Source organism: Amphiura filiformis, chromosome 20, assembly GCF_039555335.1.
Source record: "Amphiura filiformis chromosome 20, Afil_fr2py, whole genome shotgun sequence".
Taxonomy (NCBI): Eukaryota; Metazoa; Echinodermata; class Ophiuroidea; order Amphilepidida; family Amphiuridae; genus Amphiura; species Amphiura filiformis.
In genome coordinates this window covers 26,749,970-26,774,510 of record NC_092647.1, presented here as the reverse complement: position 1 = coordinate 26,774,510, position 24,541 = coordinate 26,749,970, and the positions used below count along the sequence as shown (strand labels likewise).

Here is a 24,541-nt window from a genome sequence, read left to right as displayed (position 1 = left end):
TATTTAAAACGTTTTTAAAAAGTTTTTGTGTTTGCTGGGTATCCATTACTTGGGTATTGTACTCCATGCATTTGCATGTCTTCTGGAGTGTGTCTGGATGATGATTTGAACTAATGACCTTCCGTGCAAGCACACTACATGATTTTCTCTGGTGACATGATCATCGGTCATTTTCGGTAATTTCCGTGCGTGATCGAATCGATTCGGCGACACCGTAATTTTCTGAAACAACACTATTGTTTCATGCTGGGAAGGTTTGACTTGACAACAAGTTGGCGCCCTTCATCTATATCTTCCATTTTGCCCAATTTTCCCGAACTTTGATGACTTTTTTCTCAGAGTTGGCAGTCTTTGGCACTGAAACGAGTTAGCTAGTTACGATTATACACATGTAAGCTATTAAATTTATCAGGTTTAATGTACCGGACTCAACCGGACTCAGCCGGAACATTTTGAATTATTTAAGAAAATTACATCGATTTTTCATCGAAAATGTACGCAATGAAGTCACCAATATCTTACCTAATTTGATCAAGATGAAACTTGGCAAACAACGGCCGATTTTGATGAACTTTTTGATATTGTAAAGTACATTTTCTACACAACACGATCGAGAAAACAGATTGACTGTAAACCCCGAAATAAAGCTACTATGCATGCTCAAAGCATCAGTGAAATTCCAGAATCTTACTTCCGGTAGCGTTTGTTGTTCGTGGATGGGTTTGTTATAGTTTTTTTCGCGGTAAATGGACTATACATGAAAGGAAGTACCATTGATAGCTTTTCTTTTCATGCGTCAATAGATAAGCGGATTAAAACTTGGCCGATCGAAGTCGTTATGGTTCCTTCTTATCTCTTTCTTCCATGATCGCACGACTTTATAGTGGGTTGCAAATTTTATTTCCAGTATTAGTAAAGAAACATTACCACGAGGTTGTCATCTACCGTGAGGATTTTAGAAAATGGTGTTGTTTTTTGCCATACACTTATGCAGCTTATATTCAACATGGATGTATCAAAATGTGTGGGGACATGACATATGACGTTTAGATACTGTAGCCCACTTCTTACATATGAGGTTTTCCCGTTCAACGATATAAAGAAGGGAATTACACCAGGTATACAGATAGGATCCAGCATCGGATCATTGTATAACAACGAGTGACTTACAGTAATAAAATGTTCATCTGGCAATAGGAAAATGTTTTATCCATGCCTTTAAGCACAAAACATGGCAATTATATTAATGTCCTAGCGGTCAAGTGTTATAAACTAATAATATTGTGTAAACAAATGAGGCGGTAAAGTTCCAGATGTTCTTAATACAACGTTAAACTAATTTATATGACTGGCCATATGCTATAGCTATCATTTTACCAGTACACCGGCCTATATTTCGCGATTTACGCGCCTGAAAGACCCTGGAGTATATAGTTTATGGTTATGTTATGGTTTATGATAACATCAGACTATGTTCTGAACATCAACTTATATATTCAGCATAATTCATAATGTAATATACTACATGGTTATCATGTTACGAATACAAGAGTTGATGTCGTTGAACTTCAAAAGACATTTTAAAACCAATCCAACTAATAATTCATGCTCCGAGCATGAATGTATGCATCAAAACCAAACCACTAACGCACGGACAGAACCAGTATTTGGTGTTGGCTTTTTATTCTTTTGAGTGCGGTTAAATCACCGGCCTTGACATCCAAGGCCGTCGGTTTGATTATGAAGCCATTCTGGGATACTTTTGTTTATTTCAATTGATTGCATTGTTGTGATGATCAATGTAAAACAGTCCCTATGCTGCCGCAGCGGTAAAAGGAAACTTCTTCAATCGCCGTGGTGCAATAAACACTATGAACCACAATTGCCTCATCCCAATGGCCTAGTACAATAACCTCAATTAAACAATCACAGAGCAAAATTTGATCTCAAGTTAGAGAGTATGAGTTTGTATACTCAAATTTACAAAGATCATTCAATGAATGCACAAATGTATTAGGGTTAAAGAACTGTGCCCTGATAGATGAGTATGTTGTGGATCCTAGTGAATAGTGACTTGCTACTATGGAATGAACGTAAAATCGCAAGTTGGTAGTTTGGAGACGCCCTGGCTGCTGCGTCGGTGTTCTTTGTTTCACACGCACTTGTTCAAGCCAATAGTATGTACAGGGTTATATCTATCGGCTCACAACTTTTGAAGATATGCTCTTTTAAAGAAATGTACCCGTTTTTCACTCTGTCCACGGAGAAGGTTTGGCTACTTCAAAGATTGAAAAGGAGTACACATACCATGCATGTATATCAAACATTCCTCAATGATAACTTTATAAAATAAATATATTTATGGAATGGGCTTTACCGGTGGGTTTATGGGCAATGGAGTTTGTTAATAGTGTCATTAATTTGTGGGTAAAATGGATGCCGAATGGGACTTCTTTTGCTTTACTTGCAATTACTTATTTTTTCTTGGCCTTTTTGTTTTATTATGTTTCTTACTTTCTTACTTTGTTGTTTCTTGCTTCTTTTTTTATTTTCAGTCATTTCTCTTTTTAGGATAAAAGGTAGCCCCAAAAGGCTGCTTGGTTTGTCTTTGGTTCTTCTAAAGTGAGTTTACTGTGCTGCTCTGCCCTCTACCTGGTTGCCTCCTTGGCGAATACAGGTTTCAGCCCTGGTCCTCATTGCATCAAGTGCGTTGCGTACCATCCTTGTGCGCCGGATACTTGCGAATGCATTCAGTAATACGTTTGCGAAGATCTTGGATTTTGCCATAAAGGAAACAAAATCAAGTGGTGTGAGGTCTGATGATCGTGCAGGCCACTCCACAGCATGAGCCATCCCAACCACTCTGTTTGCTATCCGTGGACAGAGTGCAAAACGGGTACTTTTATTCAAAAGGGCATATCTTCAAAAGTTGTGAGCCGATTGAAATAATTGTTTTGGTTTATTAAAGCTAACGAATAAAGGTTTCTTTACATACCAAAATATATTTAATCAACTTTTCAAAAATAGGAGAAAAAGAGGGCGCAATGAGGGGCCTCTTTTTTTTTTGGGACACCCTGTATGTATGTCTTTCTTGAATGTAAACACAATATTCCATTCACGAAGGACATACGAATTATCCGCTTGTACAGGTTCACGGCTAACAACAATCGTCTCAGGGTCTTAATTTAATGCCCACGTGACCAGATGGGCGCTGACATTACAACTTCTAGACAGGATGTCTGGAAAAGTGACCTTTGACATTACAGCTTCTAGACAAGATGTCTAGAAAAGTGACCTTTGGCACAGCGTGGTCTTCCTGTGTATTTCAATTGGAAACGCGGGATGCATGTCCAGATTTTCTAGCACATTTGTCATTTTTTTGCAACTTTGTAGTATTATTGTAAGAGTTTCCTTCGATAAACCTTTTTTGCCGTTTTTTTTAGTTCTTGAAAACATACTAAAAAGGTAGAATCCCACCGTGTGTAATTAAGTTGCCTTATACATTTTCAGCAGTTTTGATGATATATCTCTTACTATACCATTGTAGCACATCTACTGATCATTTGGTGGTCTTGATATCCCGGCGCCCATGGATCACGTGAGCATTAAATTCAGTGCTTCTTATTAAATAGTCTATGATAACGGAACAAAGAACATCAACTCAGCAGCCAGGATGTTCAAACTACCAACTTGCAACTGTATGCTCATTTTATGGTAGCATGTCACATTTGTATTAACCATTTTGATAATTTCGCTTATTTATTGTTTTTAAAGATGAAAATGTAATTTTAATTAAAATTGCTTCTCAGGCTTTATGTGTGAATTTATATTAATAACTCAATTTTCGTTCAATCATGCCACATGCGACTATATTGTACTCACCTGTCGATATAACCTCCACACCTTTACCGTTTTGGTTGATTGATGCTGGAACGATCTTAGGAGAAATAACGTCTTGACAAAAATTTGGATAACGTCGATGTCAATACGTTAAATATGCTAAATGCTAGAATTTTACGTTGTACATAATATAGATAAATGTAAGGCTATATAAAAATTTTTGGCTGAACTTAGTAGACCTTTCTGCTTAGTTATTGCATACTAATTCAACGAAAAGTGTCCCTGAAACTATTGTATGGTAAGGCTCGAATCAAACAGAACTTAATCGTTGAAGTGGGTTAGAATTTTCGTAAAAAATCTTATATTTCAAGAACGGACCAGTCAATTGAAAAAAAAATCACAAAGTCTGGAATAGCTGCTATGATTTTCTATTGCATCAATTATTCAGTTTGGTTTTGTTCGGGCATCAAATATACTAAGGTTAACGTTTCCGACTATAAAGTTCCATCGGAGACAGCATGTGTCTGATTAGAAAATCTAGTTGAACGAACAGTTTCAACTAACCGGATTAAAGGCCAATTCAGTGATCTGATTATCCGGACGATCGTAAATATAATCAAAATTCAGATTTTGGCACATTTGTCGTTGTCATAGATGTGATAATCTAGCCTGCTAGTGGTTCAGCCGAAAGCCGGGTATTTAAGACCAAATAAGGTATTTTACATGAATTTGTAATTTATATACTGACAGTATATAAATTAGCTACATGTATTTAAATGCAGCATCATCTTTGTCAATACAAAAAATACAAAATGACAATTTGATGACTTATCTTTCACTTTTAAGAAACATTTATAAACAATTTTAATTGTTTTTCCACTTTCGTTGGGATAACTGAATGGGGATTTATTAACGGTCTTGTCGCTTAATATTCTTAAAGGACATCTAGGGCGGTTTGACGAATCTCTGTGAAAATTTAACCCGGGGTTTATGAGGTTCTGTTCACCAATTGGATGTAAGGGTTTGTCATGAAGTCGTTGCACTGCCGAACTCTGACGTGACACAAACTGACATTACTCGGTACTACATTATCATGTAAAAAGTAGTAAAAATTACGTCATTATTACGAAAAATAATGTTGAGTAAAAAGGTAACAGATCGTGCTAGCAACAAAATGAATCAAACAAAACTTTAATCAACATTGAGTTATATTAATTCATTTTGTTGCTATGTTCCCTTAACATTATTCAACATTGAGTGATTTTGTTGCTCTGTTCCCTTAACATTATTCAACATTGAGTGATTTTTGTTGCTCTGTTCCTTAACATTATTCAACATTGAGTGATTTTGTTGCTCTGTTCCTTAACATTATTCAACATTGAGTGATTTTGTTGCTCTGTTCCCTTAACATTATTCAACATTGAGTGATTTTGTTGCTCTGTTCCCTTAACATTATTCAACATTGAGTGATTTTGTTGCTCTGTTCCCTTAACATTATTCAACATTGAGTGATTTTGTTGCTATGTTCCCTTAACATTATTCAACATTGAGTGATTTTGTTGCTCTGTTCCCTAACATTATTCAACATTGAGTGATTTTGTTGCTCTGTTCCCTTAACATTATTCAACATTGAGTGATTTTGTTGCTATGTTCCCTTAACATTATTCAACATTGAGTGATTTTGTTGCTCTGTTCCCTTAACATTATTCAACATTGAGTGATTTTTGTTGCTCTGTTCCCTTAACATTATTCAACATTGAGTGATTTTGTTGCTCTGTTCCCTTAACATTATTCAACATTGAGTGATTTTGTTGCTCTGTTCCCTTAACATTATTCAACATTGAGTGATTTTGTTGCTCTGTTCCCTTAACATTATTCAACATTGAGTGATTTTGTTGCTCTGTTCCTTAACATTATTCAACATTGAGTGATTTTGTTGCTATGTTCCCTTAACATTATTCAACATTGAGTGATTTTGTTGCTCTGTTCCCTTAACATTATTCAACATTGAGTGATTTTGTTGCTCTGTTCCCTTAACATTATTCAACATTGAGTGATTTTGTTGCTCTGTTCCCTTAACATTACTCAACATTGAGTGATTTTGTTGCTCTGTTCCCTTAACATTATTCAACATTGAGTGATTTTGTTGCTCTGTTCCCTAACATTATTCAACATTGAGTGATTTTGTTGCTCTGTTCCCTTAACATTATTCAACATTGAGTGATTTTGTTGCTCTGTCCCTTAACATTATTCAACATTGAGTGATTTTGTTGCTCTGTTCCCTTAACATTATTCAACATTGAGTGATTTTGTTGCTCTGTTCCCTTAACATTATTCAACATTGAGTGATTTTGTCGCTATGTTCCCTTAACATTATTCAACATTGAGTGATTTTGTTGCTCTGTTCCCTTAACATTATTCAACATTGAGTGATTTTGTTGCTCTGTTCCCTTAACATTATTCAACATTGAGTGATTTTGTTGCTCTGTTCCCTTAACATTACTCAACATTGAGTGATTTTGTTGCTCTGTTCCTTAACATTATTCAACATTGAGTGATTTTGTTGCTCTGTTCCCTTAACATTATTCAACATTGAGTGATTTTGTTGCTCTGTTCCCTTAACATTATTCAACATTGAGTGATTTTGTTGCTCTGTTCCCTTAACATTACTCAACATTGAGTGATTTTGTTGCTCTGTTCCCTTAACATTATTCAACATTGAGTGATTTTGTTGCTCTGTTCCCTTAACATTATTCAACATTGAGTGATTTTGTTGCTCTGTTCCCTTAACATTATTCAACATTGAGTGATTTTGTTGCTATGTTCCCTTAACATTATTCAACATTGAGTGATTTTGTTGCTCTGTTCCCTTAACATTATTCAACATTGAGTGATTTTGTTCCTCTGTTCCCTTAACATTATTCAACATTGAGTGATTTTGTTGCTCTGTTCCCTTAACATTACTCAACATTGAGTGATTTTGTTGCTCTGTTCCCTTAACATTATTCAACATTGAGTGATTTTGTTGCTCTGTTCCCTTAACATTATTCAACATTGAGTGATTTTGTTGCTCTGTTCCCTTAACATTATTCAACATTGAGTGATTTTGTTGCTCTGTTCCCTTAACATTATTCAACATTGAGTGATTTTGTTGCTCTGTTCCCTTAACATTATTCAACATTGAGTGATTTTGTTGCTCTGTTCCCTTAACATTATTCAACATTGAGTGATTTTGTTGCTCTGTTCCCTTAACATTATTCAACATTGAGTGATTTTGTTGCTCTGTTCCCTTAACATTATTCAACATTGAGTGATTTTGTTGCTCTGTTCCCTTAACATTATTCAACATTGAGTGATTTTGTATTTGCAATGTACAAACAACATAAACTGGGTATGAAGGAAACTACAGTACCTCTCGATCAGTTTCAACATGTCACCACTAAACATGTAAACACGTGGTGCAGATGCGCTATTGGCAACATAAAGTCTTCGGTGGTGTTACTAAGACGTTTGGAACAGGCTCAGTAACTGACGTTGACAAATTACCCAACTGTTTAACTATTATTTGCTGTCGTTAACAACGTCTCACTTAGAGCTTAGCATTATTCACAGACGATATGCCATCAACCATAGTTTTCAACGGGGAAAATATTTGTACAGACGCGGGTTCAGTCATTTAAAACCAGCCCAACATTGCAGTTTCATTACTGCGTAGGCAACTACGTATCCAGTCGCAATAGAAGATGTGAGTGAGCACTTGGATTTCAATTCTCAACTGTCTATGCGTGCATGCACACATAAACACAATCTTTGCAGCAGTAATCATCATTCTTAAAGATGAATTTGTTTGAGAGGATTTACAGAGGCTTGTGCCCAATATTTCATACCTGGCTGGTATTGCTTACAGTAGCGGCTTGTGTGCAGAGGTAAGTACAATCTGATACACCACTGTGACCTAACATAATGATACAAATTCCCGGGTTGTGCTTAATTACGTTATTCTGTGTAGCAATTTGAAATAATGACAATGTGCAGCATTGATATGATGAATAGTCTGCCTTACTTTAGTTAAGCAATGCACAGATATCATCACAATTGCTCTAATTTCAAATTCTATAGCATTTATGTTTTAAAGCAGGACCCACTTGTGTCTCCACACAGGGCGACCGTTTAAACAATGGATGATCGTAATGTTTAAGACGATACCCACTTTACAGTGATGACTTCAATGTTTAAGATGACAAAGACCTGAGCAGGTGTATGTGCAAATGCGGATTGGCACAATCCTATGACAACTATGGCGGTCTATTAACTAATGTTGCAAAATATGTGTACCACTTTGGGTGAATGATAATGCTGGATTAGTATGGCTGAGGTGATAATCTGTAAAAAGCTTCGACGGTAATTTATATGCAGCATACATACTGAGGCTGCGTACGTTAAACTCAACTCACGCAGAATATTTGGGCAGCTCAATTTGTTTCATAGGACTATGATTACCTTTCATCTAAAAAAGGCCATGCGTAATCTTAATTGATTTTAAACTGAGCTCAAAAAGAAACAAGGTCATATCTGAGAATCCTGTCCATCAAAATGAACAAAAATTACGCACAGGTTTACTTCAATTCTCTACTAAACACATGACAATAACCAAGCAGTTATCCAACTGACACAACAGCAAAATGCACTAACATGTAATAGCTTCCCAGACCACATTCACAGCCCAACAATTGGCACCCAGCACAAGAAATATGTGAGAATGATTACAAGATCTTTGCATATGTGATAATTCCCAAAGATTAAGTGGAATAGTAAGAAACAAGAATGTTTCTTGAAGAAAGTGCGTGAAAAGCAGAACGCGGCACCGTTTTATCATCTATGCAAGGATCTTGTATGCATTCTTACAGATTTCTTGTGCTGGGTGTCAAATATTGGGCTGTCAAACTGGTCCATGAAGCTATTCCGTGTCAGTGCATTTTTCTGTTGTGTCAGTTGGACAACTGCTTGGTTACTGACATGTGTTTTGAGTGGAGTATTGAAGTAATCATGTGCCCTGTGTAATTTTGGTTCATTTTGATAGACAGGATTTTAAGATATGACCCTATGATTCACAAGTTGTGAACAATTATAATTTTCTTTTCGAGCTCAGCTTACTTTATTACACGAAAATTTTAGCTCATTACCTTCTAAAAAAATTATCACTTTGAAGCCATACTGATGTGTTATGAAGGTATACTTAATACTTCTGCTGTTGGAAACATGCAGATAGGTCAAATATAATAACATTTTTACAAAGTACACCGCAATTGGCGACCATGTGTGTATCGTTAATACTCCATTCTGGTTCAATAGTCAGATATTATGATTGTCAATAGTTATTAGCAATTGTTATTCCAGGAATCCAAGCTTCGGTTAATTGATGGATACAATAATAAATATAATGACTCCTTTCAAAACATAATAAGGATGTAAATAAGTATAACTCAAAGGACACAACCAATAATCAAGATAGGTTAAGTTGAATCAAATCTGAAAATTTTACAACTTTGTTGCGACAGTTCGTTCGGTAACTCCAAACCTTATCAGGCAAAATTCGATTTAACTCTACCTATATTTTATTTACTGGATGACTAATCTACACCAAGATAAAATAATATTGCTCCTTTCGGAACATAGTAAGGGTGCAATTAATTGATAGTAAATATTGTTTTCATAGCACACTTAAGTTTCACATAATTGGCTATATTAAAGGATGTTGATTTTAGGGCTTTTATGAAGCTTCTGGGATGAAAACGAATATTGGAAAATATTTTACAATGGGAGAATACAATAGTCATGAATTATAATTTATTTAAAAACATTTGCTTAGGGACCTTGACATTTCAAAACTGTAGCTTTTGATTCGTAATTAAGCGTAGTATTTTATCTCAATATATATTCAGGAATAAAATCCTATAAAAGCTTATAAAGATAGTATTCGTTGAAGGCACACGATCACAACTTTAAGATATGAAACCTCTCGTGTCCTTGTATCTTCACACAAGGTGTAATTATTCGTTAAATACATTAACGTACACTATACATTATTTGAAAACAAAATATTAGAAAAAGATATTATTGTTGATTCAATATTATTCTATATTCAGCTATTCAATTGATTAGCCATTAGATAAAACAATGGCATAAATAGCATTACTAAGTGTCGGCTATTATATGCAAAAAGATGAAGTTTGTGTTTTGTGTCTAAATGACATTTAGCTTCTTTGTGTGTTTTTTCTAGTTTTATAATTTGAGGTGTAAGAATGCAAAAACAAACAAAACATAGCGACAACAGAAATAACAACAACAGCAACAACATAACAACAACAACAACAACAACAACTGTTTGTACATCTGTTTGTACAAGACAAAATGATAATTCACTACACATCGTCATTTAGTAGGTGTTCCAAAACTTGCTATTACCATTAATTTACTTGGTAAATTCATTTGCATACTCATTCAAACATTAGTATGTGAAAGATGCTACTGAGCACAAAATTGTCTGTTTTTACTAAACGAGCCTTGCGTTTAGTTGACACCGGATATGTATGGTGTATTCTATGTTAGATATGGTAATATAGCAAAGTCGTTACATTCCATAGTGGAGTGTGTCGCATACTGTCTTCACACTTCAGGCTTACTTCAAGCCGTACGCTTACGTAGTCTTTACAGGAGGTACGCATTCATATGCAGTGTGAGATTGCTGGTATTAATTGGATCCCGTAGGTCTTTGACCTTTTGGCATAGTAATTGCCCGTGTCGAGCGTTGCTCGTTTTATGCTGTCCTGTGTGTCTGTTAAATAAAGTTGCGTAGTAAAAAACAAACACCCAATTTTGAAGTGTCACGAATACATCCGAAATTAGTATGAGCAATGATAATACCCTGAGATAATTGCAAACAAGCACGTAATTGGTCACATGATCATTTTGGTCAGACGATATATTTTGAAGATTTTATTGCCAATGTCCGCTAGTCGATGATATACCGCAGTGGTATACATGCTGTAACTGGAGTAACTGAAGTCATTATGTTAACTACACGAAGTGTTGACGGTACTTGGTTCATCCTTCAAGCCACATGTGTGAGGTTGAAAAGGTACTCATGCATTATTGATATGGTCTTATATCAACCGATGATATACGGATGTCTAATGTCTAGTGCCATGGAATAATTCAAAGACGGTTTACAAATCTAATTTGAAATAATTATTTTCTTCCGAGATCATTAACCGCGCACATTGCTGTTGATTTACACGACTTTGCAATGTTTAGGATGACATTGTACTACGCAAGTGTATGTAAAGTACAGTTTGGGACGATACTATATATTGCTGAGGGTGAAAATCTTTGAAGGAGTTCTTCAACAGTAATGTGCAGTATGTCATACTTATAACCAGGTTGCGCGATTTTTTATTTTACAAAAGCTATGCGTAATCTACAGTGATTGGTATTTTTTGTGTACCTACCTGACAAAATATTACTTGGTACTAATATCAAATCAAATGTGTGAGGTCAAAAACAACCCTGTGTGATCGACATTGTCTTATTTCAACTGCATTTCGCTATTACTCTCTAAAAAGCGTTACATTACATGTAACAATTACTCAGTATAAAAAAATGTAAAATTATGCCCATATAATGACGTAAAGTTAGTGTTGTAAATAATGCGTTACATTTAGTTTTCAAGTGATTTACAACTAGTAAATTCCATCGAGGTTAATCGGATATACTTCTAATGATAAATATAAGAACAGACAGATATATGCGTGGAGTACACAATACTTGTTTCTTTAATAACAGGAACATGAACTGCCTGTCAAATATACTGAACTTTTTTCATACTAAACTCATAGCTATAAATGGTGATTAAATATATGAAGAATGAATACTCAGATAAAGCAATGAAAGAAGAAAACTAATAATATGGTGTACGTTGCACACGTTCCACTTATTGAAGCCTACTATAAGAAAGTTTAATTTTTTATATTTTTTATACCATCAGAATCATTGGACTTCATTATTGTGTATGTACCAAACCTTATTTGCCGATTCAGTCGTTGACTGTTAAATAATTTAAACTATAGGGTGTTGTAATACTTGCGTAACTCACCAACTCAATGTTGGAATCAACTAAAAATTTGAAATGAGAAACATGTATTAATAGTCCTGTATTGGGGGATTAGGTTTAACTGTTGTTATTGTTATTATATTTCCCTTGCATACCCTTATGTTGACTACAAAATAAACATGATGGTAATATTCTATATTTCCATCCCATGCATTTAAACAAGTACTAATAAACCTACCATTTGTATTTTTTTTTATTCTGAGATGAAACTTTTAACTACAAAATATTCGTGATAGCTGAATCTGTATGCAAAAATAACAGAATGGCAACAAGTACCATTTCACACGGTGCATCAGGCACCGTTAAGACTGCAATAATAGCGAGTTTGCATGCCATGCATTATTCTACTCGGTGCTGATATCGCTATAACCACAGACAGATCAAGGCTTTTTGTCAAATAATGTTTTTAACTTTATTACTATTTGTAACAGATTAGCTTAAATAAACAAACCAATGTTGTTGTCAATTGTGATTTACAATATTGTAATTACAATCTAAGTCAAGGACTTCGTTTATTACAAATATTCATTCTCGTGTCTATTTTACATCAGACAGGCAACGGGTTGCTAAATATGTGTATTCTGTCGATGGTGTGAAGAAATTTTCAAAATGGCTTGTGTCGTCGAACTAGGTTGATTAGCAGACAAAACGGTTAAAAGGAAAACGTATATAGCCATAAACAAGGGCCAATATGTTTGACTATTTTAACTTTCAAAGCTTGTCACGATATCTCAAATATTTATGCATGAAGACCTGAGCGCATAAAGACCGTAAGTCCACTTGGCCCCTCAACTTGTATACACTAAAGTAATATAGTTTCTTATGGTTTTATGATGTTTAATACATGTTCCAGGGTGAAAACATCATGGAAGCTTGTGAAAGAGTTGTTTTGGCCCCTGAACACGTATAAAACATTACCAAACTATACGAAACTTTAGTGTATACATGTTGAGGGGCCAAGTGGACTTACGGTCTTCTTGCGCTCAGATCTTCACATATACTTTACGCAAGGATGTTTCAAAGGAGCCACCATTTGCTCCGTGTTTGGCATTATGCATGTCATTTAAGGTGATAAAAAGTATGCCTGTAAGGATTTTGAATAATTTAAATAAACCGTTATAACTACCAAATATTTTTTTTATAGTAGACGCGCATAACATCAGAACGCTTCAAGAACTGCAAAGAACGCTCAATATTCAACTTAAACACCATTCTATTAAAGCAATATTATAACATTATCATACAAAATAGATTAGCAATTCTTTGACATAAAATGTTAGTTTTACTGTCAGATATATCCCTTTTATTTTTGAGCCGAACAACTACGGCAAAGCAAAGAAAATTGGAATTTACTACCAGCGCGTATATCGCCAATACGTACCACTCCTTCGGTCATGTTATGGTACGACCCTTTGTTGTGTAGATCACCGCCCCATACGCCGTGTACGTACTGTGTGTTATGAACATCGTGTATGCGTTCGACTAATAATTCCATCGTAATAATAAGACGCCGGTTCCGGCGCTTTATTCAAAATCTCGGATTTTGACAAAACTACAGCACCTAGAGTCTTGATTTTTGCAGGGTATATTGGTTTAATAAAGTACAATATAATCGTGTAAAAATTAATTTTAAAAAATCAGTGAGGGCGTCCTCAACAGCAAATGTTATAATATGGCTTTAAATTTATCTTGGAGTATATGTGACAATATAGATTCCAGTTTATTCTTAATGACCAGTCAAATGGGTACTGGCCTTCGGAGAAAATGACATATGGTCTTACCAGCCGATGAGCAAACACTCGCAAAGTATATGGTATATCATGGTATTAAAGGTTCTTTACCATTGTTGATACATGTATGTTGTTTTGACATATCCGATATGGTTATAGGTTGACTTGCACATTTGTTTTTTTACTTGCGGCTTTAATCCACCTAAATGGGCAGTCACAGTCACCAGTTGAGTGAGGATAGACCACAGGCCGAATGAATTCTGACGATCACTTGGCTCGTTGAATCCTTCTATATATTTAGTTAGTTTTTTTTTTCATATAGGTTTTTAAATTGTTATAGACACTACTTGCCGTGGAAATACTGTTTGCTTTATTTAATCACTACTATAATTTGGAATGATACATTTAATTTTAAAAAAATCGAAAGAAACCTGAACGTGTCAAAAATCTGTCCAATAAAATAGGAGGGTGTCAAAATACACAACATGCCCATTAGTAAAATGTGCAATATCCAATTTCGGCTTTCTAGATATCGCCTCTAATGAAGGTGGTTGAGTTTCATAGAAGAAGAAGAAGAAGAAGAAGATGAAGAAAAAGACGAAGACCAGATTTAAGTAATCACACGTCGTGACTCTTGATATGCGTAAATAAAATTTGGAGTAAGTGCCACAAATGATTTTATTCAAAAATGGCGGGAAAACGTCATACGTAAACTATATACGGTGCCTTATTGGTGTTGGTTAAAGTACTACGCCGTCTGATCCTTGTCCTCCAAAGTAAGAGAACATGTATTAACAAAGAGACAAAGAGATGAATCGCTGTTTGGTATTCAGCCATAAAAACAAACCATAATTTATGTCACTTAAAGGGGCACGCAGGCAGTCACAAAAGTCTGCCTTATATGTTATTAAAACAATTTTCAAGCACGAATCATATGATTTTATTTAAAACAAGCTCATATTTACTATCAAAACGAATACAAACAGCCGGCTCTCAACACGTGATATTCAAAATTCCCTCCCAAAATTGCCTTTGGCAATGAAGTCATGGTTATTTGTAGTCATTTGTCGTCAGCCTTCACTGTGTTACTGGGACGTCATTGCCACAGGCAATTTCGGTGCCTGGGAAAGTTTTACATCGCGTGGTGAGAGACGGCTGTATTTATTCGTGATAATAATTGTCCCAACATAAATGTATAAGGCATAATGTTGTGATTGCCGGAGTGTTCCTTTAATTACCATATGAATTACAATCGTTATTGGCCAGATTTTCCAGTCGAAATGATCGGAAATGAATGACGTTTTATCTATAAATTCCCCGTTATAGAAAAGTTAACATATCAAACGTACAAACACAGCTTTCAACACACAGGTACAAACTATTAATGGACCTGAATTATTCAAATTCATTGAAAGAAACCGGTCATGAACGTGACCTCAAAGCGTTGACAGAAATAATTAAGTCAATATAATATGTTAATCAATTTAGCACAGAAATCCGTTGGTGCCTTTGTGAGATTAAACGCTAAGCCAATCATGCCTGAGTGTTAGGAACGAGAATGATTTTATTTTTAAGACGGGCTTAACATCCTACGTTTCGTTTGATACGTATATAAATTATTTTCATTTAAGGGCTCTGTAACCCAACTTTGGGCAGTATTTTTGTGGGACCTGAGAGCGTTTACAATAATAATACAACTTTTATGGCAAATTATAAAACTTGCCATTTTTGACTTTATAAAAGTACACTTTATAAATCTAATGACATTTAATTAAAGTGTATGTAGCTGGTAAAAAAAGCCGATCATCATAGGATATTGTGACCTTTCTATTTGAAAATATACGTTAAGTTTCGCAAGAAACCTAAAATGTTAGGTATTTTGGGAAACTTTATGAATATCTTTTTTTAGCATTTGATATAATATTCTAGGGATAAGGGCTTGGCATTAGGTTATTTTTGTTATTTAGTAAATATTGTGATACTTAAAATCTGATGTAACTAGTATATATGAAGATTTTGTTAGCCAACAGTAAAATGTTGGCTTATACTTTGTGTCTTTTTTAATATCCGAATTTCACGAGCGTGCACGTAGATTATGACGTAATAGCGACGTCATGTTTATACCGATTTTGGTGTCACTGGAAAGAAGAGACCTATAGCTACGTTGGTATCAATTATAATAGTATAGAAAGTTAAATACAGAAAATCCAAAGTGACGGGGGCAATCCCTTTCGTACGATGTGTTACATAAATATGTCTCAATAAGTGTTAATAGACGAAATAGGCAATCAATGCACCCGACGGACCGTATATGATGCTATCAAAACATCATCTTAGAAGCGATATTAATCTTCATTTCAATTTCATGATCCATTAGATGCTTATCCACTATAAAAATACTATAATAGTATATAATAATGCTTATAATTATAAACAACCTGACTTGTCATCTACGAGCAGTAAAATCGTAATTATCTGATGATAATAACGATTATCTTTATTTGAATTTGATAATTGGCAATAATCAAAACAACAAATGGCTTAAGAAGAGGAATATTACGGTGAAGAAGTAGAATGTGGTGATGAAGAACAGGTGTTTCAATATTGTTTAATTTAATCACTGCCTATGATATGTCTGATAAATTATTTTCTATAATAAAATAGTTGTAACATTCATTTCAAAAAGAAATGGCCACTTACAATTTATTACAATTTATGTCCTTACTCCTTGAACTGTTAACAACAATGGGTCTTGATAAAACGGATAATAGTATTACATTCCAATAAAGCTGTTTCCATGTTGCTTTTACATTCATTAATGCATTAAGAGGTCTAGACACAAAAACTGGTTTTTTTAATGTCAAGCGTTAATAGGCATTAACAGATGATATCTGTGAGATAACACTGACAAAACGTCGGCCAGGCTCAAGTGACCCGATGAAGGGGTCGCCATAGATAGCTGGTCGGGGTATTTTACAGGGCTGTCAAGTGTAGCCAACAATTTGACTTATTTCCCTGATCAGAACCGACAGAAACACTAGGAGACAAAAATCTGTGATCGGTTGAAAAATACGTAAAAAAAATATGTGATCCAACACAGATTTTCACGGATTTCTTAACCAGTAACAGATTTTTCACGGACAAATGTCTCCTGGTGTCTTGAGTCATCTACCGTGCCTTTAATACCAGATAGGCCACGGGGAAAGCGGAATTGAATTAAACCCCGGATTTATTGCAACCAAAGGCAAATACCTCAACTAGTGTGCCACGCTGCTCCCCATTTTGATCTCCAATCCTAGATTTCTTTTAGACATGAAAGAATTGTGTTTAACACATTTATTCAAATTTTAAATTCGTTATCCTTTATAATTGAGATAAATACTTCATAATAATGTAATGAATCAAATCCAGATTTTTTGTGTGTGTAAAATATCGCCATACAGAATTACACGCAGAGGTTTCGAAGGAAAGGGAAAAGTGCATTGTACTGCAAACCCTACTCTTTCACCTCAGAGTAAAAATAGTATTTGAGGTCCAGGAACTGACAAACTTTTACACGATTCCAATTGGCAGGTATGCGAACACCCAGGCGTGACCTTGAGCTATTAACAATGAGCATAGCATTTCGTTCAAGCTTATTATTTACAAGTTTAACCAATGAACCACGTTAAAGTTATCTGCAACATGTTGCGACATAATTATGTTTCGTTTTTGCATATGCGCCATTTGCCCTGACCACATAATACATACACAGCTTCCCAAAATGCATTTGAACCAGGTCACATAATTACACAATGTTATTACCATTAAACACCACTTAACACATAGTACAATTCTTATCATATTGTTCACTTGATTACTTTCTTACCCTACCACCCTACCTTACATTATAATCAGAATGACAAAATTGTAACATTTTTCACGGTTGTTTGATGTATTCATGTATATATAATTGGCTTCATTATTAACTATATGCAAACTCTAGATGGCGCTGTTTATCCTAAATCATATTTCTTTATTTGCAAGGGGTAGGTGATTAATACTGACATTAAAACAGCTGGAATAGGTGAAATAGGCAACAAGGAAATTTCATAAACATATTTTATCAAACAATAAAAGGTATTTGTATTAAATGCTTGAAAGAGCAATTTCCAGTAACTAAATAGCGCCACCAAAAGTATTAAAAGATACATTTTATATCCGAAAAAGCTTTAAAAAATGCTATAAAAGTGAATAATTTTATAAGAGAGGGAAAATTAAAGTTTAGAATGACTCCAAAGCATCTGTATACATTAACATGATATCACTTTAAGCTGTTTAAGGCTAAATTTTGGTTGTACATGTTTTGTTTGAAAAAATAATAAATGATCCCATCAAACAACCGTGTTTTATAGATATATCCCTATCAAGAGATCAATTAAATCACTATAACTATGAAGTTTGAACTGGATGACTGAAAACATTCATCAATTCACTATGAACTAGTTTTAAAAGTTCAACATGTTCTTGTTGTTTGGTATTGATGACTTTTGCAAATTTCATTTGTAACTTTCCTATTGATTTGTCTACAGCTGTTGCTTTTGAAACGCCATCACTCACTCCAATAATCGATGTCAAACATGAATGTCGTTTTAAATCACACATTGCTCTCCTTCCCAGTCGTTTATTCTTCATTTGTAATACTGTACTTCTCAGTACAAGCATCATACATGTCTGCAGCTGTTGTTGGTTCAAACTTCATCATTCATTACTCCCCTCTGCAATTACAAGTACTAACGCCTACATCAATTACAAATGTAGGCTTAGTATAATTGTAATAGTCTTATCTCAAGCCGATTTGGTCTTCACCATCACATTAAGTTCTATATTGTTCTTAGTTTTTAACGTTAAAAATAATACCAGTGACATTACAACAGATGACCGATGGGCATCCTATCATCCACATAACCGCAAGGCAAGATTGCCGAAAGTATTATACTTTGTCATACTTTATCGCTACATTCGAATTCCATTTGCCCTGGATCGTCTTCTTGACTACACCATTGCCTCCAAATTGACATGTTGTACATCAGAGAACGACTGAAGTGGAGTACAGAATTATTAAATGATATACATGTATATTTTAACAACATTATGAAACACTTGAATTGGTAGGCTATTACTTGTGCCTTTATATTTTTTGAATTTAGTGAAAATAAACGCTCAAAAAATGATGGTAATCTAATCTTCTATTTTCTAAAACCATCTTGGGCGTTCTATGCGAAAATCTTGAATAAACTGGGGGAACCCAACGTCTATACCCCGGGGATTACAGGCCTACAAGAAAATAGCAGACTCCTAAACATTGCACGGACCGATATACCATGCACGATGCAGTCAAAATTGATATTATATATTGTGCACAGCACAATACACGTATTGTTGTATTTCTATTCTATACCCGAGAAATGTTGGAGTTACCTATAGCCTATATGTTTAAAATTCGATCTGGCTACCAACAACTCATGTTGTCCAATGGATTAGCGCGCTGGACTTGGGAATTCTGTGTGAAGCTTCGGTGTGGGTTCGAGACCCACCTCTGCCAAACTGAAATTCACTTTTTTTTTTTTATTTCATACTTGGGACTTGGCGAATTTATGTATGGCGAAAGCCGCTGTGACATTGTATTAAGATAATCGTTGATCAATCCTTTGATAGTGACAACATTTTAACTCAGTAATTACCCTTGGGTATGACCAATCATCAAAAGTAACCATAAATGTGAGGTTGGTGAGGCCCACATTGGTGTAGGTTTCTATAGTAAATTGTGGTATTTTCATTTCGCTCTTGTGAAATCGTTCTAAAAAGATATGGACTTGCAGCTTGATATTTAAGTCACATTAGGCGGAGGCGCGCTATTTAGTGTTAGCTTTTGATATTTAATTATTTTATTTATCTTTCCCATCATTTACCTGGGTGAAAATTACCCTTAGATATGGCCAATCATCAAATGTAACCATAAATGTGAGGTTGGTGAGGCCCACATTGGTGTAGGTTTCTACAGTAAATTCTGGTATTTTCATTTCGCTCTTGTGAAATCGTTCTAAAAATATTTGGACTTGCAGCTTAATATTTATGTCACATTAGGCGGAGTCGCGCTATTTAGTGTTAGCTTTTGATATTTATTTATTTTATTTATCTTTCCCAACACTTGCCTGGGTGAAAAATCAATCAAATTAATGCCTAAAACTAACGTCAAATAAGACGTATCTTCGTAATGAAAATAGCCATTTTCTGTCATATTTAACCGAAAATCCGGTAGAAGAATGTCATAAATACTTGTTAAGTTTAAAAACGCTATGTGCATGGTATATTCATTAGTGACCTCGTGTGAAAAAAAACGAAGTAAATGTTGAATTTCAGCAAACTCTGTGTAAAGTATAATGAACAACTGTCATTTTCTCCATCCTCATTGGCACTGCAGTAGAACGGAGCACCCAAAGTTGTATTATCCCTGGTCTTGTTTAAGTAGAAGAAACATTACTTTGTTGTTATTTTTACATTAAGTATTCCATTAAAATTGTTCATTCTCTATAAAAGAAACATACACAGTTGTGGTAATTCAAATGTCGAAAGGAAATGCATGCAAATTGAATGGGCGTGAATTACAAAATGTCCAGTAAGTTGGACATATTGTGGGATTAGAAAAATAATCCTTGGAGTCGGATGCGTACTTAAAGTAATGTTAGAAAGTTAGTTTGAACTGAAAAAGAGTTGAAAGAACGCAAAAATCAACCTTGATTTAAGTTCAAGTCAGTTTCAGATATGGTGTTTCTATTCCGCATTGTGTGCTCTCATTCAAAATACACGGTGCCTCGTGGATAAAAAGTTAAATTGGGTATCGCAGTAAAACTAAATAGTAGTTGCGTTCACTTCATTGTTTTTCACAGAATGTGAGTATTTAGCGTGGCATTTTAAAAAACGTTCGACAATGAGGTAGTTCAACTTGGTTTTCACGTAAATATCGAGTATTTTCCCTATTACTCTTTTACTCACCCAGTATAAAACAAGGCGGGCAAACAAGCTAGAAAGCAAGCAAGCAATCAATGAACATATAAGTAAACTGACTTGTAATAAGGCTATACTTCAGACATCTAAATATTGCCAGTCCTATGTAGTCGACAACAACATTTTGACATTTTAAAATTATACTCGCCCAAGGTTAGAACATGTCTTCACACGCGAACCAGAACATTCTCCAAGTGACCTTAAACGCATTGTAAGAATGTTTAACGGAGCAATTAATGTGTGCCCGACATGTTATGTAAAATGAAATGTTATATCGATACCATTAATAACATATTAAAGGTCACAACTAAATGTGCCACTTTAAGTATATTGACAAAATGTAATACTAGTACATGTAGAATACTTGCAACTCCAAATTTCTAATTTTAAATTACCCGATATGTTCGGCCAGTTTAACTGCCAGAGCCTCGTTTAGTTGATACACGCCTTCAGCCTTCCGCCAGGTCACATGCCCTTGATGCGAAAGTTCCAAAATCTACCCTAGTCAGCTACAAATGACCATGATACGTGACATCATTGTGTTATGTTACTAGAAGTAAAATTCGAAACATTGTTGATTTTATATTTTTAATATTGTTTTCAAAATTGGAAAAAAAAACACGGTACTAATCTTAACAATACCCTCTATGTAGCATATGATCTAAATTACTGCTACATAGAGATGAGATGAATTTAAAGTATCAGTTATATATCATTTTTCCTGGAACACATTTGTGACGCGATTAAGCAAAATCAGTCGGAACTCGGATATATTGAATTTTCAGTTTCTTATAGGATAGTAAAGAGCATTTACAAATCTCGATTTTCCAGAAAACCCCATTGGAATTGAACAACTAGTTCCAAAGATATGAGCAATTAAAGGGGGGTAACCCTATTGGTTTTGGATATGGATTGTCTTTAAAATTACATAATAATATCAAATATCGCCTCCTTTATGCTGCTTTGTGAAAAAACGAGAGCATTTTCAGCGTAAATGTGAATAAATAGCCAAATTTGCAATCCAATACCTTGGTATACGTGAATTGCATTCTGGGCAGGCAATGACGAATGCTGACATGCTGTACAATGCCCGGCCCGTATTGAACGGAAAATGTTTTTATTTTTACCGTTTCAGAAAAAAAGGAAAGAAAATATATTTCCCTTGCAATATGTACATTTCAAATGAATATAAAAAAGTTTGGGTAAAATGGAGAGGAAAAAAAACCTTCCGAGACCGGGTTTTGAACCGGGTACCTCTCGGGTAAAAAACAAACGCGCTAGTCAGTTGAGCTATTCAGCACACTACGCTTACTCTTGCCGTTTTAATAACTATATACGGCAAACCGTCTCCTCAGCAGTTAGTGTGGTTCGCTTTTTTCACAGAATGTGTATGACGCGAAACCAAAGTAGCTGTTGCGGTGACTGATATTTCGTTCATAATTCCCTCCCAGAATTCCAAAGTATTTACCATTGTTTACAAACTGGTATACCTGTAAAACCGCTGTGATTCATGATTTCTCCGGAAATACATCGACTTGGAGCGTCAAATTTCAGGATAGTAATGAGAAAAATAGTATCTATTATGTGATACCAAAACCTCATCAACAATGAAAAAAATCGGGGGATGATGCTGTCGATCGGGTTACGGACCTTTAAAGAGTGCCCAAAACATGAGGAAACAAAAGGAAATACTTCCTTTGTATGGCTATGTCTCAATTTCCGAGTTCCGACGGATTTTGCTTGATCGCATCACATTTAATCTTCCAGATTCTTGAAGCATTGTTTTCAACATCACATATCCATTAATTAGACATCGGCCTCCAGTTGTTATTTTGATGTTGTTGGCCAGTTAGAAGTCTGATAGACTTTGATTAGAGGTTAATGACTGCGCATCAGTTGTTTTGAGGGTATTGTGAAATATCTAAACATTGTGCTTTGGAACCGATGAATATCCCGAGGGGCGCAGTCCCGAGGGATATTCCGAGGTCCAAAGCACAATGTTTGGATATTTCACAATACCCGAAAAATAACTGATGCAAAGTCAGTATATGATGCGGTCAGTATATGATGCAAAGTCATTAACCTCATTCTTAACCGTCACTTTTCACATTTTAAAATTCAATTTACGTCACATTTTCTTCTTTTAATTTGAAAAAAAAAACAACACAATTTTAACTTTGTCTGTCGTTTTCCCAGTAAAAAATCGAACAGCCCATTAAGTAAATACCGCTAGCGACCAATCACACTAGCACGCAATCATGCGATGTCCAAATACGGCGGCCAGCTTCCGCGTAAATTGTTCGAACGCGTAACACGTCACGTAACGCGGTCATTGTAGAGCGTACTTTTAGCTACGTCACGAGACGCGGTCAGTATACTTTTTCAATTACCTGCATTTGCGTCCGCGTATTAAAAAGTTATTATCTGTGATTGGATCGCACTTGCTGCGTATATTAACGAGGTTATGAATCAGATTTGATTAATGGTATAGCTTTGAATTTCCTGAAGCATCCAGTCTACGATGTTATTATTTTCTCTTCATCCTGCATTTGTAGTTTTCGTCTCATGATCTGTAACAATTCAAACTTACTACATGGGGAAGATATAGCTGGTGACATAGTTGATTGTCATTTCTACTCATCCACAGCATGATCACAATTTGTGACTTGCGTTTGACAAGTACGGCACACCAGGAATAATCAGTGGGGGTAGTGAACAACGTTGGTGTACATTGGAAGCTTTAAAATGTGATTATCCCTTTTCGAACTGTTTCGAACGCAAAATTACTGTTAATTTACATTTGCATCTCGTGTGACCAAAGTTGTTCCATAATTTCACAGCACTTCACAACAATACTGCCTCACCAGTATAATTAATCTGGGATATGTGCATAACAATACTGCAAGTATAGTCTTAATTCGAGATGTTAGCATAACATTATTAAATAGTCATTCAAAGAATGGCAAGAATGTTGTTTTTAACTTGCACACTCTACGAAAAAGTGGCATGATCAATTAATTGGTAATAGAACTCCGCATACTTCTTTGCACTTTATTTTATACATAGGTTAATACACGTTTTGCTTTACTGCTACTTTACATAATTATACGCAGTCATTTAAGCATACGCAGTCAAGTTCGCTCAATCGATAAGACGTTCGATTATGATGCGAGAGCTTGCGGGTTCAAACCCCGGCCACGGCAGCAAACACAAAAATGTTTTAAAAACGTTTCAAACAAGTTATATTTTGGGATTTGGTTTAGGTAAAAACGTTTTAAATATCGGGTTATATAAAGGTCACGAAAACGTTTAAAAACGTTCTGTATGAAAACACACTACAACAATATATTTAAAATATTCACAAAATGTTATTGTAAACTATTTTTTACAAACATTTTGCAAAATATTTTGTCAACACTTAAATATATAAACATTATGTTAAAATATTTGCAGTAGGTTTTCCAAAAATATTTTATAATCTTTATATACCCTTTATATACCCTGACATTTAAACGTTTTCTGACAATCTCTTATAACATTTTGCAAATGATGTCGAAAACGGTTTGTGTTTACTGGGATAGTATGCTCTCGTGTAAAAAAATGAGTTGAAATGCCCCCTGGACAAGGAACTTGCTGCTATTTGTCTTGTTGTAACCCGTACGAAAGCTCGGGGAGCTGATCGTGCTGCAAATGTTTATTTTGGAATGTCTAGGGTATTCGTTCTTAGCTGCGAGTCCCTGTGTTGTTGTTTAAT

At 35.0% G+C, this 24,541-nt stretch overlaps 1 protein-coding gene across 3 annotated transcripts in view; it reads left to right on the top strand.

Moving 5' to 3' along the window:
• The window catches only part of LOC140143013 (glycine receptor subunit alpha-2-like), a 67,297-nt gene that overhangs the window by 1,353 nt on the left and 41,403 nt on the right, over positions 1-24,541 (top strand). For 2 of the 3 annotated variants that reach the window (XM_072165045.1, XM_072165044.1), the window contains exon 1: positions 7,309-7,766. The exons of the other annotated variant lie outside the window; for it this stretch is intronic. In XM_072165045.1, coding sequence (XP_072021146.1) covers positions 7,678-7,766 — 89 coding nt within the window. In that variant the 5' untranslated portion in view covers positions 7,309-7,677. Of the gene's footprint in view, positions 1-7,308; positions 7,767-24,541 lie in introns of those variants that run through there. 3 annotated transcript variants of the gene reach the window in all.